Here is a 23534-nt window from a genome sequence, read left to right as displayed (position 1 = left end):
CAGGCCAGGAAAGTTTAAATTAAAATGGAAGCATCTTCAGGTAGTGTAGATTCAAGTTTGTTCAAATCATGGTCTCCAGGGGTAGGGTAGGGCCTGAATGGGGGATCAAGTTTTACATAGGAATATATAGAGAAAATCTTTAAAAATATTCTACTCAAAAACTATTAGGCCAGAAAAGCTCAAGTTAAAATGGAAGCATCCTCAGGTAGTGTAGATTCAAGTTTGTTCAAATCATGGTCCCCGGGGGTAGGGAGGGGCCACAAGAGGGGGATCAAGTTTTACATAGGAATATATTGAGAAAATTTTTAAGAATCTTCTTCTCAAAAACTATCAGGCCAGGAAAGTTCAAATTAAAATGGAAGCAACCTCAGGTAGTGTAGATTCAATTTTGTTCAAATAATGGTCCCCGGGGGTAGGGTGGGGCCACAATAGGGGGATCATGTTTTACATAGTAATACAGTCAAACTTGTATTAAGCAGTCACCTGCGGGAGGCACCCAAAGTGACCTCTTAACAGAGGTGACCTTTGAATAGAGACTTGTGAATTTGCCAACATTAAATATCTTATTAAAATAATTACCACAATAAAACAATAATGTATCAAAATGATAGATAAAGTATAAGTGATTAAATGTTTTTTATAGTATCTATTATATTTAGAAATAAGTACAAATACATAACAATGCATTGTACATGCAATTTTTGTATTTTTTAAAATTATTGAAAAAAGTCACTACGTGGTAAAACCTTGTCGCTAACATTTTCACAATTATAACACTAACTATCTTCATGAGTACCGTATACATAGAAAACAAACATTTTTAACACAAATCAACAATTAAGTTTTTAACCGACCCTATCTGAACTTCATTCTAAATTATTATAAAATTAATCAATTTGCTCTTGCCTCGCCGCGGACATTTTTGACACCTATTTAATTCATGTTTATTAAACAAACATTGTTAATACATGTTTAAACAATTCACTTGATTCCAATTCGTATCTGATCTGCCAATTATGTATTATAAATACATCGATTAATATGGTTTCTCTCGCTTCAAGCGTATAATTATTGTTTACGTTTATCACCCGACATTCGGAAGCCATGTTTAGAATTCCCGGGTGTAAATCATGTGACCGGCCAAAATGGCCGCCTAATGCAAGTCGACTGTACAGTTTCGGATCAAAATACGATGACCGCTGACCGTGTTAGACAGGTGACCGCTCTTTAGAGGGCGATTATATAGGATTTTTCATCGGGAGGAAATAAAATGACTGCATACGAAAGGTGACTGCTTAATAGGGGTGACCGCTACGACAGTTTTGACTGTATATAGAGAAAATCTTTAAAAATCTTCTTCTCAAAAACTATTAGGCCAGAAAAACTCAAATTAAAATGGAAGCATCCTCAGGTAGTGTAGATTCAAGTTTGTTCAAATCATGGTCTCCAGGGGTAGGGTGGGGCCACAATGGGGGATCAAGTTTTACATAGGAATTTATAGAGAAAAATCTTCTTTTTAAAGACTGTTTGGCCAGAAAAAGCTTAAACTTGTGTTGAGGCATCCTCGGGTAGTGTAGATTCAAGTTTGCAAAATCACAGTCCCTAGAGATAGGGCGGGGCCATGATGGCGGTTTGAATTTTTACATAGTAATATATAGAGAAAATCTTTAAAAATATTCTGGGAAAGTTTTCGGTCCAAAACTCAGTACTTAGTGTGAAAGCACAGGTTATGCAGATTTAAGTTTGATGAAATCATGATTCTCTAGAGACAAGTGGGACCACGAAAAGGGGGGTGGGGTATATAGGAATAGAGAAAAATCTTCTTACAGGTATAACAACAAAAAGGGCTTGGTATTTACCAAAAAAAAGAGGTGGATAAAAATTGGCAGATTTTCAAATTTTTTTTAAGCAAGATCTATTGTACTTAGTTGTCAAGATATTTTGATACTGTAGTGCTAATTTGATCAAAATTAAGGCAATTGTTGCTCAGGTGAGCGATGTGGCCCCTGGGCCTCTTGTTTAGAAATGTACACATATCATATAAGTGCATGTAAGCTTGAAAGCTCAAGAGTCAATAGGCCTAGTCGTTTTTTAAAAAATTGTATTTGTTATATTAAGATGCAATATATCAACTGAAAGGCATTTTTAAAAATTTCCAACCATATGAAATATGAAAGGGTATACAAAAACGTATTGTTTTTTAATGTATGTGGGCAGCTTCATCGAAACCATCTTGACAAGCAATTAAAAAAGGGTGAATTCTCAAATTCATGAAGAAAACCCTTACTGTAACTTTAATTCAAGTAGAATTCCTTATTTGCAGTTTCATGTATTGAATGCTCCTACAAAAGTGGAGGGGGGGGGGGCAAATCCATGATATTTCCATTTATCAGATAAAGTTAAGAAAAGTGCCAGCTGCCAAAAAATTGAGGAGGGGGAAGCAGCCCCCTCACCCCTACCCCCGATGCTACGTGCCTGTGATGTTAACACATGGTGTGCTCTGGGGTATTCGCATTCGCACGATCCCAACAGATTCGTCAACTAATCGGCGCGCAAAAACTATGAATGAGACATTATGGCGCGAAATCCTGCTATTACTGTTCACACAACAAATGAACTCATCCCCATGTCAGATGAATGTTTTGACATTTGTTTTGTAACAGCTACATACATGGATATTATAATTTGGATCGGATGTTTTGGAAGAAATCTATCGAATTAAGAAACAAACTTGATTAGTAATTGTTAAATGTAGTAAATGTTCATTTAGGGACACCTGAGTTTTCCTTTTCAAGATTAATGAAATCGCCCAACTGAACGAAAATCGGGTCACAGTGGCCCCACTTTGGCGATTTAGTTTCTCCAGTAAACATTCCAGCTGTATAAATATATATTTGTTTTAATCCAAACTGATGACTCTCTTGTTATAATGATAATCCAACACCAATTATTACTTACATTGTACTGTAATAGACAATATGTTACAACTTGTTGCGATGACCCCTCCCCCTTTTTCACCGTTCAGATGTGGTGGAATGCTGATCTATTTTAAAATCAGGATTACACACGTGCACTGCATGGTGAACGTCCCTTTTACATGAAAACTCTTGCTCGATGTTGTTATTACGTGCCATATAACATTTTCATCAATTGTGAATGTAAATGCTGACATTTTAAACATGCATCAGTTAATCTTTTTTGTGAAATATCATGATATTGCACAAATTGTCCCATTGTCGGCACTGTTTCGGAGAATGCAACTTTGAAACCTTAGATATGCCTGACGTCATAACGTCAGGCAATTATGATGTCCATGAAGCCCTCTACCTAAATTGTGAAATTCATGACCCCTGGGTCAGGTGTTCAGGCTCTAGGGTGGGACCATTATGGCCATATAATAAAAATGTTTTAAATCTTAAAAAATCTTCTTCTCTACTCCCATATATATTTGTTTAAAACTGAATACATGGTTATGATGTCCACTAACTCCTCTACCCTAAATCATGGAATTCATGTCCCCTTGGTCAGTGGTTCAGGACATGAGGGGGGGGGGGCAATATGGCAATATAGTGTAAATGCATATAATGTTTAAAATTTTTCTTTTCTTTCTCACACACCTGTATAAAAACTGACTTATAATTATGTTTACCAAGAAGTCCTGTAATGAAATTTTAATTTTCATGTTCCCTGGAGTATGGGTTTTGACTCTAGGGCAGGGCCAAAATGGATGTATAGGTGTTAAAAAATGTTCTTCTTTACTCCCACACACAGGAAAGGAAAACTGAATTCATGATTTTGTAGACTAGATCTATCAGTTTTTCGCAAAAATTATAGGTTACATAGTTCTTTTTGAAAGATTTCAGGCAGGGAGGTGGTCATCATTACAAATTTATAATTTTTCTACTCCAGAATGAAACCTAATTAGTTAAATGTATATAGGAGACTCCTCAACAAGTTTATGTATGGGTTATATGCTACTCAGGTGGCAGTTAAGGCCAATTGGCCTCTTGTTATATATAAATTATAGATTTCATAGTCCTTGTTGCAAGATTTTAGGTAGATAAGAGGGTGTTCATTACCATATTTTTTGGATTTTAAAAAAATCCAAAATGAAGCATAAATGCATATATGAGATTTCTTGACATGTCTGTGTATGGGGTATGGTACTCAGGGGATCGTTATGGCCTGTGGGCCTCTTGTTTAAAACATTTCTGTTTCAATGGAATCGATGAAATGCTTTCTCTGCGTTACTTCAAGAAAAAACTATGTCAACAGATTTTGTATGATTTTTTTTTACCTTCACCTTTATGTCATGTTGATTAGCCAAGGTCAACTCTTCATTTTCATGTAGTCGTATGTTTCTACGATATATAGTTCAAAAGTTGTGTTTTCAACAAAATTATGAACCTTTCAGGGGGAATAACTGCTTAAGGTGTCCGATCCATATTTGGACCTAATTTTTTTCAACCTTGATTAAACATTATGTATCTAACACTTTGATATTAATTTAAAGAATTTTAGAGAAAAAAAAAATTACCGAGAGAAATTTTCAATTTTTTTTTATCCTAGCAGTAATTAATTAATGAAGATTGCATTTTGGTCAGTGGGGACAACCATATTTTTTTAAATAAAAAAGTAAGTACTAGGAATACCAATAAATGCTTTGGTGGAAAGATGTATTTTATCATTAGAATACAAAAACTATTGAAAATAAATTTTTAACCGTATAGATTTTTTATAAAATAAAATCAAAGTTTGGCAACTCTTCAAGAAAAGGAAAAGGTAATTAATTAGGACACATTCCACTCTTACATACATGACAATTATGTCAAAGTATACTGAGTATTAACCTCATACATATCTGTTATGCACCCATATTCATTAAATCTTGGGCTATTATGGATCGGATACCTTCAAGGAGACATCAGACCCTTTTGGTATGAATTGTCAAATCCTTAAAGTGAACCAAAAGACATTGCCATGATTGGTCTCTATCTCTTAAGGTTTCAGAGTAGTAGCAATAATAAGCAATTAATCCAATAGGGGCAATAACTCTATACATATTTCAAGGTGGGCACTAACAAGCTATATTTCAAAATTTGTTAAGAAGTCTGACTACATATTTCTATACCTTCCTGAACATAAAAGATATGAAAAATCTATTATTCATAAATTTTTGAATGACATGGAGAAAAATCTTCTCAAAGCTGAAAGTATAAAAGGTACTCCATGTTTACCATAAAAATATGTAGATAAAAATTGGAAGATCTTTTTAAACTTTTCTAAATTGTCCAAATATTCTTTATTCGATTAATAAAAGAATTCTGTCTAATTTTGCTCAGGTGAGTGATATGGCCCCTGGGGTCTTGTTGCTTGTACCGGGGGTACTACATTTTATTTTATAGCTTTATAGTTAACTCAGGTGACCTATTGCTATCTGTTTTCGTCCATCGTTGTGCGTTGTGCGATGTGTGTTAAAGTTTTTACATTTTTAACTCCTTCTTAAAAACTACAAGGCTAATTGTTACCATTTTTGGTGTGAAGCATATCTATGGTACGAAGAATCTAAATTTGTCTAAAAATCTAAAAATGTCGAGACTCCTCGACAAGTTTGTGTATGGGTTATATGCTACTTATCCTATTGGCCTCTTGTTCATTTTCAGGTCTAGAATTTTTGATGATGACATAGATATTAAGACACTTCCAAGCAGTTTTGAAGACTCAACGGCATATGACAACATAGAAGAAAATATACCAATAATAGCAGCTGTTATAGATGAACGCCCCAAACACATTCAATGTCTGGAGGCCTACAAAACTAATAAGTGGAAAGGAGTCACACTGCAGAGTGGTAAGGCATTGATTCTTTTTTTTTAAAAAATGGTTTTAATCTCTGTTTTATTCCTTACATGAAGTTTTTACCTCTTTTCAAGGAAATATAGCAAAAAAAATTATCCATCTCAAGTTTACCAATTTTTAAAAAAAAATTACCTTTTTAACTCACCTGAGCTGAAAGCTCAAGTGAGCTTTTCTGATCTTCTCTTAATTGTTTAAGCTCTCCTGAGCCAAAGGCTTCAGTAGCTTAACTGCAAGATGAAATTCAAAACTTTTAGTGTACATTGATTTCTTATACTCCATTCTTAATGAGATAGTCATGAATATTCATATCTTACTGAAAATGAGGCTAAGGTCGGTATCGAAGAACGCAAGCATGGCGGAAAACATAAAAGCGTCGCCAAACTCTGCTCTGATTTGAGAGTTGTGTCCTCAATTACATTCAGATTTTTTAAAGAAACGATGAAAAAAGTCATCGGCCAGTCTTGGCGCAACAGAAATAAACAAAGGCTACAAAAACTTACGTAAAAATCGGAGGTGGGTTATTTTTCTTGTAAAGGGGGTGGGTCGACTTAAGAATAAACAAAAACTAAATGACAATCTGTTTATAATATAAGTTTTTATTGAATTACATTGAATACCGATATTATTTTTTTATTTTCCCCTTATTACTGTGGATTTTTTTTGTCTGTTTGGAATAGTCCCACAAGAAATTGATAGTCTAAAATGTATAGCCATGAGCTGAGCTTCGTGAGCATATTGTTTTCCTCTGAGGTACTTACTTTTTAAAGTGTGTTTCATTTTACTTAACACAAGACCCTGTGGCCCATGTCTATGTTTTAATTGGTTTGGCTTTATTTCTTGTTTATTGATAAGACTCTCGCCTGTTGTGTTTTATTTATCCATAAGCCTAACTTTTTAAGGCGTCGAGCTAATGCCCGGCAGCCGTATAGCGATCGTCTGGATTGGCAATCGTCCAAACATTCATGCTCTGCACCGCCTTTTAAATGCGCATAAGAAATAAGATCATTAAAGTATTAAACACATTACAAGATTCCATTTATTCAACTTAATTGTGTACAAAAAACCCAACTTTGCCTTTCTGGTTATTGACAACTCATTGCATAAGTATAAATTTGCTCAATCAAGAAATGGCAGATGAATACAATAAGGTGTAAACCACTAAATATTTTTTTTTGTTTATCACTTACATTTTAATTGAAGACCGTGCCCGATAGAAATAAAATTTTATATGTAAATTTATTTGTTATCGGGCACGGTCTCCAAAATGAATGTAAGCGATAAACGTATCTAATGAAATAAAAACGATAATGCAGTTGGTTTGGTCGAGTATTTTAGATAGCACGTGTTGTGGATTTGTTTGTAAACAACCATACTATAGGTAATGTTGTTTCAAAAGGGAATTGAAATAAATAAAAGTATGTTTTATTTTTATATTTAGGGACACACTGTTAATGTATTCAAATTATGAACCTGTGAAAAATGTTCTAAGACTGTTTTAAGCAGGAAGAAAATATTTTTTTTTACTTTGAAATTTCTTCAATTTTTGTAACCATGATGAGTTATTGTATTATAAACGCATCACTACCTATTTTATAAGGGAATATACTAATTTTTGTTTTTAAAGCAGCACAAAATATAATTCATTTACTTTTTTATTCTAATTTTATTTGATATACGACTTTTAGTACAAAAATTAAAATTATTGATATCATTTTATATAAAAGAAAATGTCAGCTCGACGCCTTTGTGGCCGTTCCGGCCTTTGATGATTAATATACACACAATAATTATGACAAAACATTCGAAATACAATAACAAACATGTCAAATCACACAGCAAAATAATATGATTCTGATTAAAGTTCACATATAAAAGTTTAACAAATTTCATTAATCCTGACACCTTTCATAAAATTAAAGCTCACAATTCACTGATCCATGATGAGGTCCTCGCGTGCCAACAGCTCAGAAGTCTTACAGTTCAGTGTGCGATTTTCACTCTCTAGCTTGCAAAAATATAAACTGTGTTTGCGTAGCGGTTTCAAGCTAACACATGATCACAGGCAGTACTGTTGATCTATAAGTTTGATACCCAATTTTACGATATAAACTTGTAGAGAGTCTTCACTAGAAAGTATGGCCAGAATATTAAAATCGTCATCCAAATGAGTCTGCATGTTTATATTTAAACTGGGGTTTTTGTAGAAAATCAGAAAAGGATATTTTCTTGATGTTGTCAGTATTTGTTGCTACTGTTGTGAATTCCATTGAAAGACAACGCTCTTACAACAAGCGGGAATACAGCTCCACCAATGAGCAAGAAGATAGCTCTACCAATGAGCAGGAGGACAGCTCTACTAATGAGGAAGGATCAGTCACTGGGTAAGAATTATCCACTGTTGAAGGAGCAGCATTCACCATCGAGGGGAATCTAGCATCTAATGTCGAAGGCCTAGGAAGAATGCAAGTGGTGGCAAATGAAATTAGTGGCAATAACCATCTGGCTGGTTGCCTTGGCAATAGTTGCCTCCAAGATGGTAGGGTTTGTCTCCTTAGAGATAAGATAATTTCATTGCTTTCGGCTTTACTTACCACCTAGAAAAAAACATATGGATTTATTTCCCTTTACAACAGTCAACTCGCATTCAATAAAGCGCTTTATAGATTCAGTTTAGTAATAGACACGCTTACTTCATCTTCCTCTAATCAGTTTATTTTTCTGCGACAAACTGTCAAGACGTGTTTAAATCCAGAGACATTGCTTTTTTTATAATGGCAGATAACAATATTGAAGAAATATCCTCAATGGATACATCGAAAACAAGAGCGGGTAAAAGAAAAAGGAAGACCGGTTCAACGAGAAAAGAATTAAACGATTTCGAAGCAATATTAGATTCGCAAGAAGAACAAATGGGTCATATTGATAATAAAATAGACCAGATTTTTCAAGACGATGTGATGTTGATATTGATAAGCAGACAAGAGAGGAGAACTTTATGTGACTCACCAGAACAAGAAAGTCATGTATTCAGTAGAGGAACTTGTCAGAGTCCGAGATCAGATGTTCAAGACAATAATTTTGGAGAGGAAAAAGATCGTTTTTCCAAATACTATGAGACAAAACCTGTGGAAAATAATGAAAACACTGAAAGTAAACTAACTGGAATTTTTGGATCTGATGCTTCTTCGACAAAAAATACAGATGTTGTTTGTGTCTGGAGTTAAGTTGGAAGGAAATTATCAATAAATCATAGAGGACGGATACTCTCTCCAAACTTACAGCATATAAAGACAGTTACAAGACTTTGTTTCCAGTCAATAAAGACAGTAAGGACTTCTTGAATGTGCCCTCTTTAGATGACTCTGTAGAGTCACTACTTATCAAGAAATATGGTCAGAAAGGTGCATTTGGAAATTCACCTGGACTTTATACTAAATCTTTCAGAGCAGTGGACAAGTGGCATCTAGGATGGCTATTGCGTTAAGGTGGCATGGGACAGTTTTTGTCCCCCGCCGCACCACGCAAAGTGGGTCTGTGTGTCCGTGCGTCCGTGTGTCCGTGCGTCCGTGTGTCCGTCCGTCACACTTTTTTGTAAGCGCTCTCATGCCTACAAATTTTAACAGATTTTCATTAAATTTATACCAAATGTTTATACCACTATTACCTTGGTCAAGTTCGAAAATCAGCATTTGTCGATACTTTTTGTTGGAGTTATGGGACTTTGACCACAATATTGACTCCGTTTTATCCAAAAATTGACCTTGTAAGCGCTCTCATGCCTACAAATTTTGAGGCATTTACATGAAATTTATACCAAATGTTTATACCACTATTACCTTGGTCAAGTTCGGAAATCAGCCTTGGTCGATACTAGTATACTGCTTGACCCGCGGGGGACCCAGGAATTCTATTCTTGTCAACTTTATTTCCGTATAGCTGGTAATGGCCTCACGATTTCACATGAAAAAATCCCTCGTGCGATGTACGGAAGCTGATCAGATACACAACATTGTCTTTTATCTTGGGGTCTATACACAACAGGTGTTATTGTCTGTCTTGTTAGGTGTCATTGTAATTTACAACTAACTGTGTATATATTTGGACGTCTGAACAGGTGTACTCGAGATGCCCTTATTCACACCTTTCCACGGACACCTGTTTGGTAACTCATCACAACCCGTCGTGTGTATGGTCTGAATATATCTTACTTCTACTTTGTAATTCCATGATTTCTCTATCTCTATCAAACAAAAAAAAATGTCTGTAGATATGTACACCAACAACTACACGTAAGATTATCGACGCGTGGATCAGGAGAACAATTCAGCAACTCTATAAATGCGGGAATTTCACAAGGTATTAACTTGCGATAAGAAATTATTTACCGGGTACACATACATGTATGTACCAAAAAAACCCGGTTGATAAAAAAGATGAATGCTTTTTGCAAGCATTTAGAGCAAACACATCGTTATTTACTTTATCCAATCTAATATGTGTGATGTGAAATAGCGTCGAAATTTTAACGAAAAATCTTATTACATCGTGTACTTTACAAACTTTTAGTCATTGTGTTGAAATCATTCTTTTAAAAAACCATAGATCTAAAATAAATACCGGTAAATTAAATTCATACAAACAGAACTCTTATTAAGGTCTTCCGTTTCCAACGGAAGACCTTATTGTTTTCGTACTGTTTATTATTTTATTTTTTTTTCCAAATTTTGTGCACGCGATTTCTCTAAAACTCCTCAACCGATCTCAACAATTTTTTCACAGATGATGGGACATTATCTGAATTTTATATGTTTTTGAATTTTTTCTCGTCGTCACTTCCGGTCCGGATTTACGGTCGATTTTTTAATTTTTTACGACCAATTTTGTGCAGAGCTGATCTCAGAAACTATAAGAGATATGACTTTGAAATTTTCAGGATAGGTAGAGCAGGGTTTGAAGTTGTGAACTATTTAGTTGTTTTGCACCAGTGGCGCTATTCCTTGGAGCTCGCTTAGGCACGAAAATGGGGTACAGATTTCGAATCAAAATGTTCATATGTTTTGATCAGTATCTTTTTATCAGTTGATATTTTGTTAAGACATATAGAACAAAAGTAGTAGAGAATCAAAAGTTCTATCCAATAAAATCAAGAAAAAGGGGCTGGTTCCTTTAAATAGGGACCAAGAGACTCGTAAAGTCTATTACGAATAACTTGAAAACGATAAATATTTTGTTATGCATTATAAAATCAAAGTTGTTGATCTCTACATTATCGGTTTGAAAAGGTCATCGTTAGGCCCATGTTTGACGTAATTAAGGTTTTTATTCTTTATCTTCAAATTTGGGGGGGGGGGGGGGTAATTTTGAAATTGTATCGATATTTCATGGTATCATTTAAACTAAAAAAAAAATTGGACGGAAGACCTACTCGTTACTCGTAACAAGGTCGTATCTAGTAATTCTAAAATGATTGCACAAGGGTACACACTTAGAGAGAGAGAGAGAGATTTTACAACGCAATATTCCAACCCTCATACATGCATTATAAGAAAGAAGAAACTAAACATTTCAAACACTAAATCTTCATTGTTAGATATATTTCTATTTTGCGGACTTAAAAAAACAATACAACGACATTTTTTCCTTATCATGGAAGGAGCACGTGGTCTTTCTCGCGGGCTGATTTGATTGACAGGGATAGCACATGGACTCTGACTGCATAGATTCTATTGCAATTTTAGGGAAAAGGGTTCAGTATAATGGAAACTATAAATCTAACTTATTACACTGAATTACAAGTAAAATGTAGTACTTAAAATTAAACTCATATTGGTATTCTCTCTCTCTCTCTCTCTCTCTCTCTCTCTCTCTCTCTCATATGAAGATCATTAAACAATCAAACAGTAATTATCGCAATACTGAATAGTTTCTTGGAACACAAATAAGAACTGCGAACGCTAACGCCCGTTTCCCGCCTACATTTTACATCCAAATATTTCGGAATTTCTACTTAAGTTTTCTACTAAAAAGGTATAATCAAATCCTAATCAATTTATATCAAAATAAAATTTGTAATCAAATTATTTATTTTTAAACAAAAGTTTTGCTAACGCGGGGTCTTAAAAAATTTCATTGAAATTGGTCTCCATGAGTGAGGAAAATATTATTTAGCGGCCAATATGTGCATAAAAACTTAATAATAACATATTTACGATATTTATTAAAGTAAAATTTCATTTTAATTCATATCTGTTAATTTTTTTTCGAAAATTAACAAAGCAAAATTCGTTTTTTGGAATGTATTTCCGTCTGTAGACATATGTCCCCCTCCCCGTGAAACAACAAACCCTTTGGTAAAAATATGCTAAATAACAATAATTAAAACCCCTCAAAAGGACCCCTGCGAGATGATCATGAACAATTCATGATTTTCCCTTGAATGATTCATGAATTATATTCATGAAATGTTCATGAAAAGTTCATGAGGATCCCATGAACTTATTATTGGACATTTTAAAGTCATGAATTTTTGTTCATGAAAAAATGTTGATGAATATTCATGAACATACTTTTTCATGAATAATTCATGAACAGTTATATTCATGAAGCTTCATCATTTGATGAATGTCCAATAATAAGTTCATCGGATCTTCATGAACTGTTCATGAATAAGTTTAATGAATCTTCATGAACAGTTCATGAATATCATTATGAATTTTATTCATGAATAATTCATAAATAAAATTCATGAACTATTCATGAAAATTCTTACCTTCTACATTTTGTATATAAAAAGGGTAAAATCTCCTAAAAAATCAAATATAAAATACTTTATTATAATAAATTGAAGAATAATGAGACAATATCTTAAGTATCACATAATTCTTATGTACTGACTATCACTTTAAATAATCAGCATGTTTAATAAAATTGTTTTAAAAAACAACAGGTAATGATATCAATACTAACTCATTAGCTTAAAAGGAATGTTACAATATTAGAATTGACATACCAATATGCAATGATTTGAAATATAAGCGACATCAGAATATGATAACTAGTTGATAACTATCAATATGTTCTTAATGAATCTTCCTTTGTTGCATCTTCTTTGCCTTTGCTCATGTTGATTTCACTTGTATTCCATATATTGCAATGTGCATTTACTGCATAGTAGGTAAAATGCTCCATCCTTTAAATGATTATTTTCTACAAACCCAGAGTGTCTTGGTGACAATACTTCTTGGTGGCAATTCTTCAGGCTTCACATATAGCCCCTTTGGTGGCAGAAGAGTTGTACCTCTGTACTGTACAAAAATAATATGACAAATAGCAGTATAATTATGACATGTCGTTTAAAACACTTGAAACATCAACTAATCACTCAATCCTCTCATTTAATTTTTATTTCAAATATTTTTATCAAGTAAGATAATGCTGAAATTGCACTAGAGCTTAAGAATGAGAGTGCTTACCCTAGAAAAAGTGATATCGCAGAAAAATAAAACAAGATGAAACAAGATGAAAAATTCAGGAGAAAACATAAATAGGCATTATGCCTGCTGTTCAATCCATTCCAATGTATCTATATACTTGAATAAAATACTTCTTAAATTAATTACGATGAAACTATAACTGTTTTCAAATTTGTAAATGATACTGGCCATTCTATTAGAAATTTTCAATTACTTGCAATAGCATTTATTTATTACTTACTGAAATTTATGTTCCATGATCACTATCTTTAGGGCTGTCCAATATTCTGGTTTCACTGCATAATTCTAGAGTAAAAAAAAAATTGTGTAATTTATTATCAATTATGTAGTTAAAACTTATAAGTTAGTCAAAAAAGAATTTCACTACAAATTTAAAACCGCCATTTTGAAATGATTGAAAAAAATGAACAAAACTTAATCTTACGTTTTGACTCCCTTATTACATAAAAGTTATTTCAACATATACATATTATATTACTTTTAATACCATTACTTTGAACTACATCTGCTGCATTATCTTCTTGAATGTTCCATGCTTAATTTATCCATTGCTCATGTTGAAGATCCGTCTGCTTTCATTCAAAATGTGTAATCACTGGGCGGAAGTGACGTAATAGAATCAAAACAACTCGCTGACTGTGTATTCTAAGACTCTTTCATTTGGTTAAATAATTTTTTTTAACATATGTTAATAATAATCAAAAAATATCTTTAAATGAAACTAATTATAAAATGCTTTAGTTTTCATTATTATATTTTCAGAGATTGAAGAAACGTACGATTTAATATCGTTCGGTTTACACAAGTTGTGTCTGTAAAATTTCAACCCCCTCCGTTCTTGAACCCTCAAGGTTTTGGAACTTAAAAAATATAATTTACACTCAATTAAATATTCTTTCATACTTTATTTCTATAATTTTGCATTAATGTTTTAAAGTAATATTTTCATTATTGCTTAACATTAAATTAATTGACAAATTAAAGTTCAGTGTGTTCTTGTAACGGAGGCGAATCGACATGACACCTCATAAACAATGGCGGACTCCTCGAAACTCGGAGTGTAGTAACGGTAGTTGTCTGAGTTTAAACAGCTATCATAAATGCATTGTTGGAAGTTCTCAAAGGAATATTTACGTAACGGATTCGTAACTTCTTAGAATGAATCGCTTTCAAATGTGTACAACAGTAATGCCTTTTACAAAGAAACCGCAAAGGTTCTAAACTCGACGGGGTCCAAATTTCAACCGAATGTGCTCGGAACATTTTCTCTGTCGTTCTCCCAGGAACAGACACACTTCGTCTTGTGTGTATTTATGCTTCTATGATAGACTGACAACCGACCACGTCTTTAATAAACTTGATATACTTCAAACAAGTCGGAAATCAACGTATACTAAATCTTTTTTCCAAAGAAATATGCAAATTTTTAAATTATTTCACTTTTTCAGTTTAGTTTACAAGATTTTTACAATATAAAACAGCCATAATGTATCATCTGCAAAGACTGATTATTCACTGATAAATTATGTAATTTTTTTAAAATATGAATTGAACAATGAAGAAATTAAGCGTCAAATAATGAGCATTTGATCATGATGTCTGAGACCTTAGTTGTTGTCAATGAGTTTACATGTTTCTTAGAATTGAATAAATAATGAAACTATAATATATCACATCTTTCTTTTTCAAAATTGAAGATGCCACATTTATATAGATGTTTGCATGAATATTCATGAATGTTCATGAAGACTGTGTTTTAATATTAATATTTTAAGATGTATAATTTTTTTTTAAAAAGATAATGTTCTGAATTCTAAAGTAAACTATGTTATTTTTAAAAGTATTTGAAATTAATTATATATTTCGTAAATTAGAACTTCATGAAAATTCATGAATGTTCAATACCTAGAACTATTGAATACCAGGTATTTCCTGTATTCTTGTATATTCATAATTTGTTCATGAATTACATTTTAAGAATATATTCATGAATAAAATTCATGAACCACCTTTATGAACCAGTTATGAACCAGTCATGAATACATCATGAAACTTCATGAACGGTTCATTAAAGTTAATTCTTAAAATCATGAATTTCATCTCGCAAGGGGACGGGGGGGGGGGGGGGGGGGGGGGAAGATGTTTTAAAAAACATTTCCGTTTTCCGTTATTTTCTATAATGAAATTAGCTATTTTAACCCAAAATACAAAGTTATCTCTCTTTGTTTGACCAAATCATTTCTATTTAATGAAAATATATATAAATGTTCACATTATTATGAAAAATAACTTTAATTAGACAACTTTCAAAAAAATGACTTTTAGTTAGGCGGCTAGACAATGCTATCGTTCGCAGTCCTTTCTAAACTCAAGTTGCTTATAAAGATGAAACAAGAAAGCATATATTGACGCAAGCGTCAAATGGGCCGCAGAAAATAATTATTGTATGAATTATCATTGATTGTTTACATAAAAACACACCAAAGAGAAGAAAATAACGAGTTCTTTCAGTAATTTTTATGGTAAATTTTAATATATTTTCAGCAACACGTTTTGAAGTTTAACATTTTACTATTATTATTAAGAATCGAGTTCGTTAGCATTTCTAACGGTAATTGTATGACCATTGCCATAGTATGACGTATAGGAGAACACATTGATTTGTATGTATTCTAATACAAAGTTCAACTCATCATTATTCTCTTAGAGATTATGTATTTCAAATAATTTCTTTTTTTTGTTGCATTGTATTGAATTAATGAGGTTACATACCAGGTTATTTTCCTTGAATCTGACCTCCTTGTTTATTTGACCTTTTTCATTCATCCCAAACACTGCAGTGATAAGTATTTGGTTGGAATGTCTATGGAAATCATTAAACATTACCTGAGCTACAGCAGCTCGGATCCTAGCACCTGAAAGTAGAAATTTTTGTAAACTATTAACCAAAAAAATAAAACATCAAACGTACGGCTGCAAATCATTGGACTTTCTGGCTGAATGATTTTTCAGAAAAGATTTTCTCTTTATACTCCTATGTAATAATTTGACCCCCTCCCCCTCCCCCATTTTCCAGTGCGGCCTGACCCTATTTCCGAGATCATAATTATAACAAACTTAAATCTACACTTCCTGAGGGTGCTTCCACATAGTTTTTGGTAAATAATTGATATTTCATGAATCAAATATATCATTTATATAAAATTTCATGTCATTCAGGTCTTTGGATTTCAGGTCTTTAATTATGTCCCGTATACCGATCCCGATACATTGTTTTGAAAAGAATGAAAAACTCCGAGATTTTCCGAATAGATTATAGTCTCGATAAAAACGCACCTAACACGACAGTCTATGACCTACCATACATTTACAAGTAAAACAAAAAATGTGAAATATTTTTTAAAGGAATAAAACATATTTCTACATGCAAATTTACTTTAAATTCACTAAAAACAAGCATTATATTAATTCTATAAAAAAAAAACAACTATCCTGCAGAAACACAGTTACAATATGTAAATGTATATCAAATAATGGACCGCCTTCTGGCGGCCCGTAATAAAAAATTATCAAGTACCGATCCAAAGATTCTAAGGGCTATGAATATGTACCGTGCGGTACTACATGGACAAGTACATCACGCATATGTATATAAGACAGAAAATTTGAAAATATATTAAATATAAAGCTGTATAATTATATTATTTAGAGAAAGTATATTTGTTTTTAACAACCCGTTAGATTTGTTATCGTTGAATAGAGTATAAGTGAGAAAAAGGATCACAGTTATGATTTTATGCGCTATTGAAACTGCCAAACTACAGTAACAATGATTACTACTACGTTTAAAAATGGACTGAAACAAAAACTTATGGAACCGTGTATTTGAATTTTAAAAAGGAAATGAAAGTGTTATTGTTTTAATTGATCAAACCTTTATTTAGGCAATATCGATTTTTTTTTGTTCTTAATATTAACAAAAATCAATCATAACAATCGCATACGTCTGAAAATCGCGTGCCTAAAATTTTTTATTTATTTATTATACCCCTGCTCCGAAGGAGAGGGGGTATACTGTTTTACCCTTGTCTGTCTGTCTGTCCATCTGTCTGTCTGTCTGTCTGTCCGTCCGTAACAAAAATTTCTGTCGCATTTATCTCAGCAACTATTTATCGCAGATGCTTGAGATTTTTACACACTATTTGTTTTGGCATGTTATATTGTGGGATATATTTTTGTATCAATCGGACGTCAACTTCCTGTTAAATGATGACTTTGTTTATTTTTAGCCAAAATTTTCAAACAAATTTTTGTCAAAGATTTCTCAGCAGCTATTTATCGCAGATGCTTGAAATTTATACACAGTGTTTGTTAAGGCATGCCATATCGTGGGATATATTTTTGTACCAATCAGACGTCAACTTCCTGTTAAATGAGTACTTTGATTATTTTACCAAATTTTCAAACAAATTTTCCTCAAAGATTTCTCAACAGCTATTTATCGCAGATGCTTGAAATTTTAACACACTATTTGTTTAGGCATGCCATATCTGTACCAATCGGGTTCCAGCTTTCTGTTTAATGTTGACTTTGCTTATTTTGCATATTCACATCAGAGCGGGGGTATCACTAGTGAGCATTGGCTCACAGATTTCTTTTGCATATTCACATCAGAGCGGGGTAATCACTAGTGAGCATTGGCTCACAGATTTCTTGTTTCTATTTCTTTGTCTTTTTCTTTAATTATCTTACGTACATCAATTAATATTTTATTAGGGCCCCGCAAGGATTTGCGGGTGCCCTATAGTAATCACTCTGTCTGTCCGTCCATCTGTCCATCTGTCACTCTTCCGTCCACAAATTTTCTGTTTTTTTCTAAAAACTTTTTAGCTCACCTGAGCCAAAGGCTCAAGTGAGCTTTTCTGATCACAATTTGTCCGTTGTCTGTTGTTGTTGTCGTTGTCGTCGTCGTTGTAAACTTTTCACATTTTCATCTTCATCTCAAGAACCACTGGGCAGTTTTCAACCAAATTTGGCACAAAGCACTACTAGGTGAAGGGGATTCAAGTTTGTTCAAATAAAGGTCCACGCCCTCTTTAAAGGGGGAGATAATTGAGAATTATTAATATTTGTTTGTATTTTTAAAAAAATCTTCTTCTCAAAAACTATTCGGCCTGAAAAGCTTAAACTTGTGTGGAGGCATCCTCAGGTAGTGTAGATTCAAGTTTGTTCAAATCATGGTCCCCGGGGGTAGGGAGGGGCCACAAGAGGGGGATCAAGTTTTACAAAGTATTATATAGAGAACATCTTTAAAAATCTTCTCAAAAACTATCAGACCAGAAAAGCTCAAATTAAAATGGGAGCATCCTCAGGTAGTGTAGATTCAAGTTTGTTCAAATCATAGTCCCTGGTGGTATGATGGGGCCACAATGGGATAATGGATTTTTACATAGGAATATATAGAGTAAATCTTCACAAATCTTTTTCTCAAAAACTATTAGGCCAGGAAAGCTCAAATTAAAATGGAAGCATCCTCAGGTAGTGTAGATTTAAGTTTGTTCAAATCATGGTCCCCGGGGGTAGGGTGGGGCCACAATATGGGTTCATGTTTTACATAGGAATATGTAGAGAAAATCTTTAAAAATCTTCTTCTCAAAAACTATTAGGCCAGAAAAGCTCAAATTAAAATGGAAGCATCCACAGGTAGTGTAGATTCAAGTTTGTTCAAATCATGGTCTTCATGGGTAGGGTGGGGTCATAATTTGGGGATAGAGTTTTACATAGGAATATATAGAGAAAATCTTTACAAATCTTCTTCTCAAAAACTATCGGGCCAGAAAAGCTCAAATTAAAATGGAAGCATCCTCAGGTAGTGTAGATTCAAGTTTGTTCAAATCATAGTCCCTGGGTGTAGGGTGGGGCCACAATGGGGGATGTTGAGTTTTACATAGGAATATATAGAGAAAATCTTTAAAATATTCTTCTCAAAAACTATTAGGCCAGGAAAGCTCAAATTTAATTGGAAGCATCCTCAGATACTGTAGATTCAAGTTTGTTCAAATCATGGTCCCCGGGGGTAGGGTGGGGCCACAATGGGGGGATCAAGTTTTACATAGGAATATATAGAGAAAATCTTTAAAAATCTTCTTCTCAAAAACTATTAGGCCAGGAAAGCTCAAATTTGAGTGGAAGCATCCTCAGATAGTGTAGATTCAAGTTTGTTCAAATCATGGTCCCCGGGGGTAGGGTGGGCCACAATTAGGGGATAAATTTTTATACACTCAGGAATATATAGAGAAAATCTTTAAAAAAAATTCTTTTAAAGACTATTTGGCCAAGAAAGCTCAAATTGGCGTGTAACCATCCTCAGATAATGTAGATTCAAGTTTGTTCAAATCATGGTCCCTGGGGGTAGGGCGGGGCCACAATGGGGGATAAATTTTTATATATATACAGGTAACTCTCGATAGCTCGAAGTCGATGGGACCGAGGAAAAACTTCGAGGTTTCGAGAGTTCGAGTTTTCAAGAGTTCGGAATTTTCCAGGTTGACCGATGGGTTTTAAAATTAGTCTTACCGGATGTTATGATTCAGCCATTTATTTAGTGCTAACCTTATGCACGTGCTTAAACAACATTTTCTTTTCAGTAAAATATACAGAAATGGATGCTTTTCTTTAAAACTGAATACAAACAACTATTGAATAAATTCATAATAATTATTTATTTTATGCATCATATTAAGACCAGATTGCTCAGTACTACTGTACTGCGAGACGGTCGACGTGTCATAAATGTGATAACTGAGTATCACCCATTGTTCCCACTGAACGGGTCCTTCACCAGCTGTAAGAACTTGTTCAACAATAATCATTATAATGACAATGATGCTGCTAAACACAATTTTTACAGTTTTATAATTTTAAAATTTGACCATGGCTCAATATTATCGTTTCGTCTCAATTAATTTCTCATTTTCATTGCGTCTCCAAATTATCGTAAAACGGTTGGTGTTGATTATAGATTAGGTATCGGTATGGGCAATCATCGAACAATTATCACCTTGCAGGACAAGTGTCGCCTAAATAAACAAACCCGTGACACGGGTCCTGCGTCTAACGCCTGGAGCAATTTAAATGACCAAGTAGGTGTTAATTAGGTATAGCGCTTGGAGATGCAGGGCGACTTCGAGGTATCGAGAGTAAAAAACTATAGATTATGAATAAAGGGACTTCAGTTTGACTTCGAGGGATCAAGGGTTTCGAGAGATCAAGAGTTCGAGAAATCAAGAGTAAATTTGCTTAATTTTATAGGGAAAAAATCGGGACCCTAGATTCACTTCGAGCGATCAAGAACTTCGAGGGATCGAAGTTCGAGCCATCGAGAGTTACCTGTAGAAAATCTTTAAAAATCTTCTTCTCAAAACTATTAGGCCAGGAAAGCCCAAATTTGAGTGGAAGCATCCCCAGATCATATAGATTCAAGTTTGTTTAGATAATAGTCCAGGAGTATGGTGAGGCCACAATGGGGGATGAATTTTTACATAGGAATATATAGAGAAAATCTTTAAAAATCTTTAAAAAAGACTACCGTATTTGGCCAGAAAAAAGCTTAAACTTGTGTAGAGGCATCCTCAGGTAGTGAAAATTCAAGTTTGCAAAATCACAGTCCCTGGTGATAGGGCAGGGCCGTGATGGTGGTTTGAATTTTTACATAGGAATATATAGAAAAAATCTTTAAAAATATTCTGGGAAAGTTTTCGGTCCAAAACTCAGTACTTAGTTTGAAAGCACAGGTTATGCAGATTCAAGTTTGATGAAACCATGATTCCCTAGAGAAAAGTGGGGCCACGAAATGGGGGGGGGGGGGTATATAGGAATGGAGAAAAATCTTCTTACAGGTACAACAACAAAAAGGGCATGGTATTTACCAAAAAAAAAGGAGATTGATAAAAATTGGCAGATTTTCAATTTTTTTTTTTAGCAAGATCTATTGTACTTAGTTGTCAAGATATTTTGATACTGTAATGCTAATTTGATCAGAATTAAGGCAATTGTTGCTCAGGTGAGCGATGTGGCCCCTGGGCCTCTTGTTTTATGGTTGCCCAATCAAGTTCAAATTTGGTATGGTAGTTTAGTAGGCAGAAATACATATTTTGATGCTAAGTTTGGTTCTCTATGTCTTCTGGTTTGGAGCTGGGGTGGTGGGGTAGATTCCTTAACTCTATTCCCCCTGAAGCATTTTACCCTTTACCCCCTAATGCCACGATATGACGCGTTGGTCATTTCCCTAATGACGACTTATGACGCGTCTATATAAAGCCTCAATATTCTGTGTTTATTTTACTTGTCTGATTCAAAATTTAGTGGCAAATAACACCTAATAGTATCCACCTTACACAGACGATTATACACAGTCAGGTAAAGCAATGGTTTGACAGATATCACGTGATACACACACCTGTGAAGTTTAAAAAAATGGCGGCGTTGGACGAGTATGACAGAGATTGGTTAAAGATATTCTAAATGATTCCGTGTGTTTGAAATTATCCCCAAGTGGTCATAAACATGATCAATCCACTTCCTTTGAAGTTTATGACAGGAATAAGGTTAATTAGCAGTGAATTGAGGCTAATTCACGACACCTGTGCATGACAACAACAATGGCGGCCTCCGAACATCGGCACATGTGCATTGCATCAGTCTGGGCCTATTCTAACTAAAAAATCAACTCATTCATTGTTGAACTTCTACAGTATTATAGTTATACTGTTCCATAAAATAATTTAAGAAATAAAACCCAAAGGAAACTAATACACTATGCCTTACATGCTATGCGACGATGGGGGGGGGGGGGGGGGGGGGTGCCCAGTAAACGAAACTTTGGCGAAGATTATTAGCACATACCTTGGTTATTAAACAAATGTTTTGAAATCTCTATTTGAAAATTATTATGTTTATCCTGAATTATAATAACAATTTAAAACAAATTTTGCTGTATAACTGTGCAGACAACGAATAGATAAGATAGTGTACAGGTATTTTCTACCTGAATTACCTTCAATACAGGTATCTAATGTAGTTGATATTAAAAATGGCATAAATATAAAACTTTAAAAAAATTCTGATTGCAGTCTTAATATGAAATAAGATCATTTGATAACATATTACTTTATGGATGAATTTCAATGATTTTAATTAAATCTTGATTGTTGTGTATTGCTCTCAATTTGCAAGATAAAACAAGAAATACATTATCCAAAAAAAGGAAAAATATTTTTGTACAATAGTTGATCATATGCTAAAATTTCATGCATAAATTTTCATGTTTATCACGATTTTTTATAATGTAAAGGTAAAATTACCTGAATAAACTCACCTGATTAATTTCGATTAATATATTTGTGTACTCTAAAGTTATAATGTTAAAGTTCAATCTTTTCCGATCACAGGGGTATATCATATGACATGGTTTGACAACAATTCTTGTCAATAACTATGGTGAAACAGTACCACTAATATTCATTTAAACAGTCAAAAAAGTTTCAGGGGGAGGCTAAGAAAACCTTATAGGGAAATGACAAATGCGTCAAATGGTGGCATCAGGGGGAAAAGAGTTAACTATGCATAAGAGTGAATGGGCAAAGAGAGATAACTGCTGAGAATGTTACCATTGTATAATTGGAAGGCTGTGCAATATTTGTCCTTTCACCCCTGCGAATGTGTCCGGAATATTTTCTTTATCGTTGCCAAGTATATGATAAATCCAGAGGTGCTCGGATGAAAGTTCACGAGACTTCACCGAGATTTGTTCAGTTCCTGTGAAATTTTGAGTGGAAGTTAAAGTGTTCGGATAATATTCTCAAAATACGTAAGAACTGATCGTTTTTCATATCATATCCAACTTTGATTTATGTTAAAACATGAAAATCATTTAAAATGTATGTTTTATTTCACCATGTAGCGGTTATTTAAATTAAACGATGATATTCAGAACTGAGTTATCGTTCATGTTCAACCACGTGTAGAGTGGATGAAAATATAAACATTGGGTTGCTTAATAAAATCAAAGCCATGTTTGATGGTTGTTGTGTGCAATACTAGGTTTAAAAAACAAAAATTGGTGTCTTTTTGCATAAAAACTTAGTATATCGAGCCATTTTCAAGGAACATTTTGTATAAAAT

At 33.7% G+C, this 23534-nt stretch overlaps 1 protein-coding gene and 1 long non-coding RNA gene across 3 annotated transcripts in view; one reads left to right on the top strand and one right to left on the bottom strand.

The window, feature by feature from the left end:
• The window catches only part of LOC105320480 (BUD13 homolog), a 79341-nt gene that overhangs the window by 18944 nt on the left and 36863 nt on the right, over positions 1 to 23534 (top strand). For both annotated transcript variants that reach the window (XM_034447648.2, XM_034447649.2), the window contains one exon: positions 5664 to 5851. In XM_034447648.2, coding sequence (XP_034303539.2) covers positions 5664 to 5851 — 188 coding nt within the window. The remainder of the gene's footprint in view (positions 1 to 5663; positions 5852 to 23534) is intronic.
• Positions 12708 to 14780, bottom strand: LOC117691718 (uncharacterized). Its single transcript, XR_010711058.1, has 3 exons — positions 13846 to 14780; positions 13573 to 13637; positions 12708 to 13163 (listed from the first exon to the last, which is right to left on the bottom strand). It is a non-coding gene; the product is annotated as an uncharacterized lncRNA (long non-coding RNA).

This window comes from Magallana gigas, chromosome 2 (assembly GCF_963853765.1).
Source record: "Magallana gigas chromosome 2, xbMagGiga1.1, whole genome shotgun sequence".
NCBI classification, from domain to species: Eukaryota; Metazoa; Mollusca; class Bivalvia; order Ostreida; family Ostreidae; genus Magallana; species Magallana gigas.
This window is presented reverse-complemented; position numbering and strand designations above follow the sequence as displayed.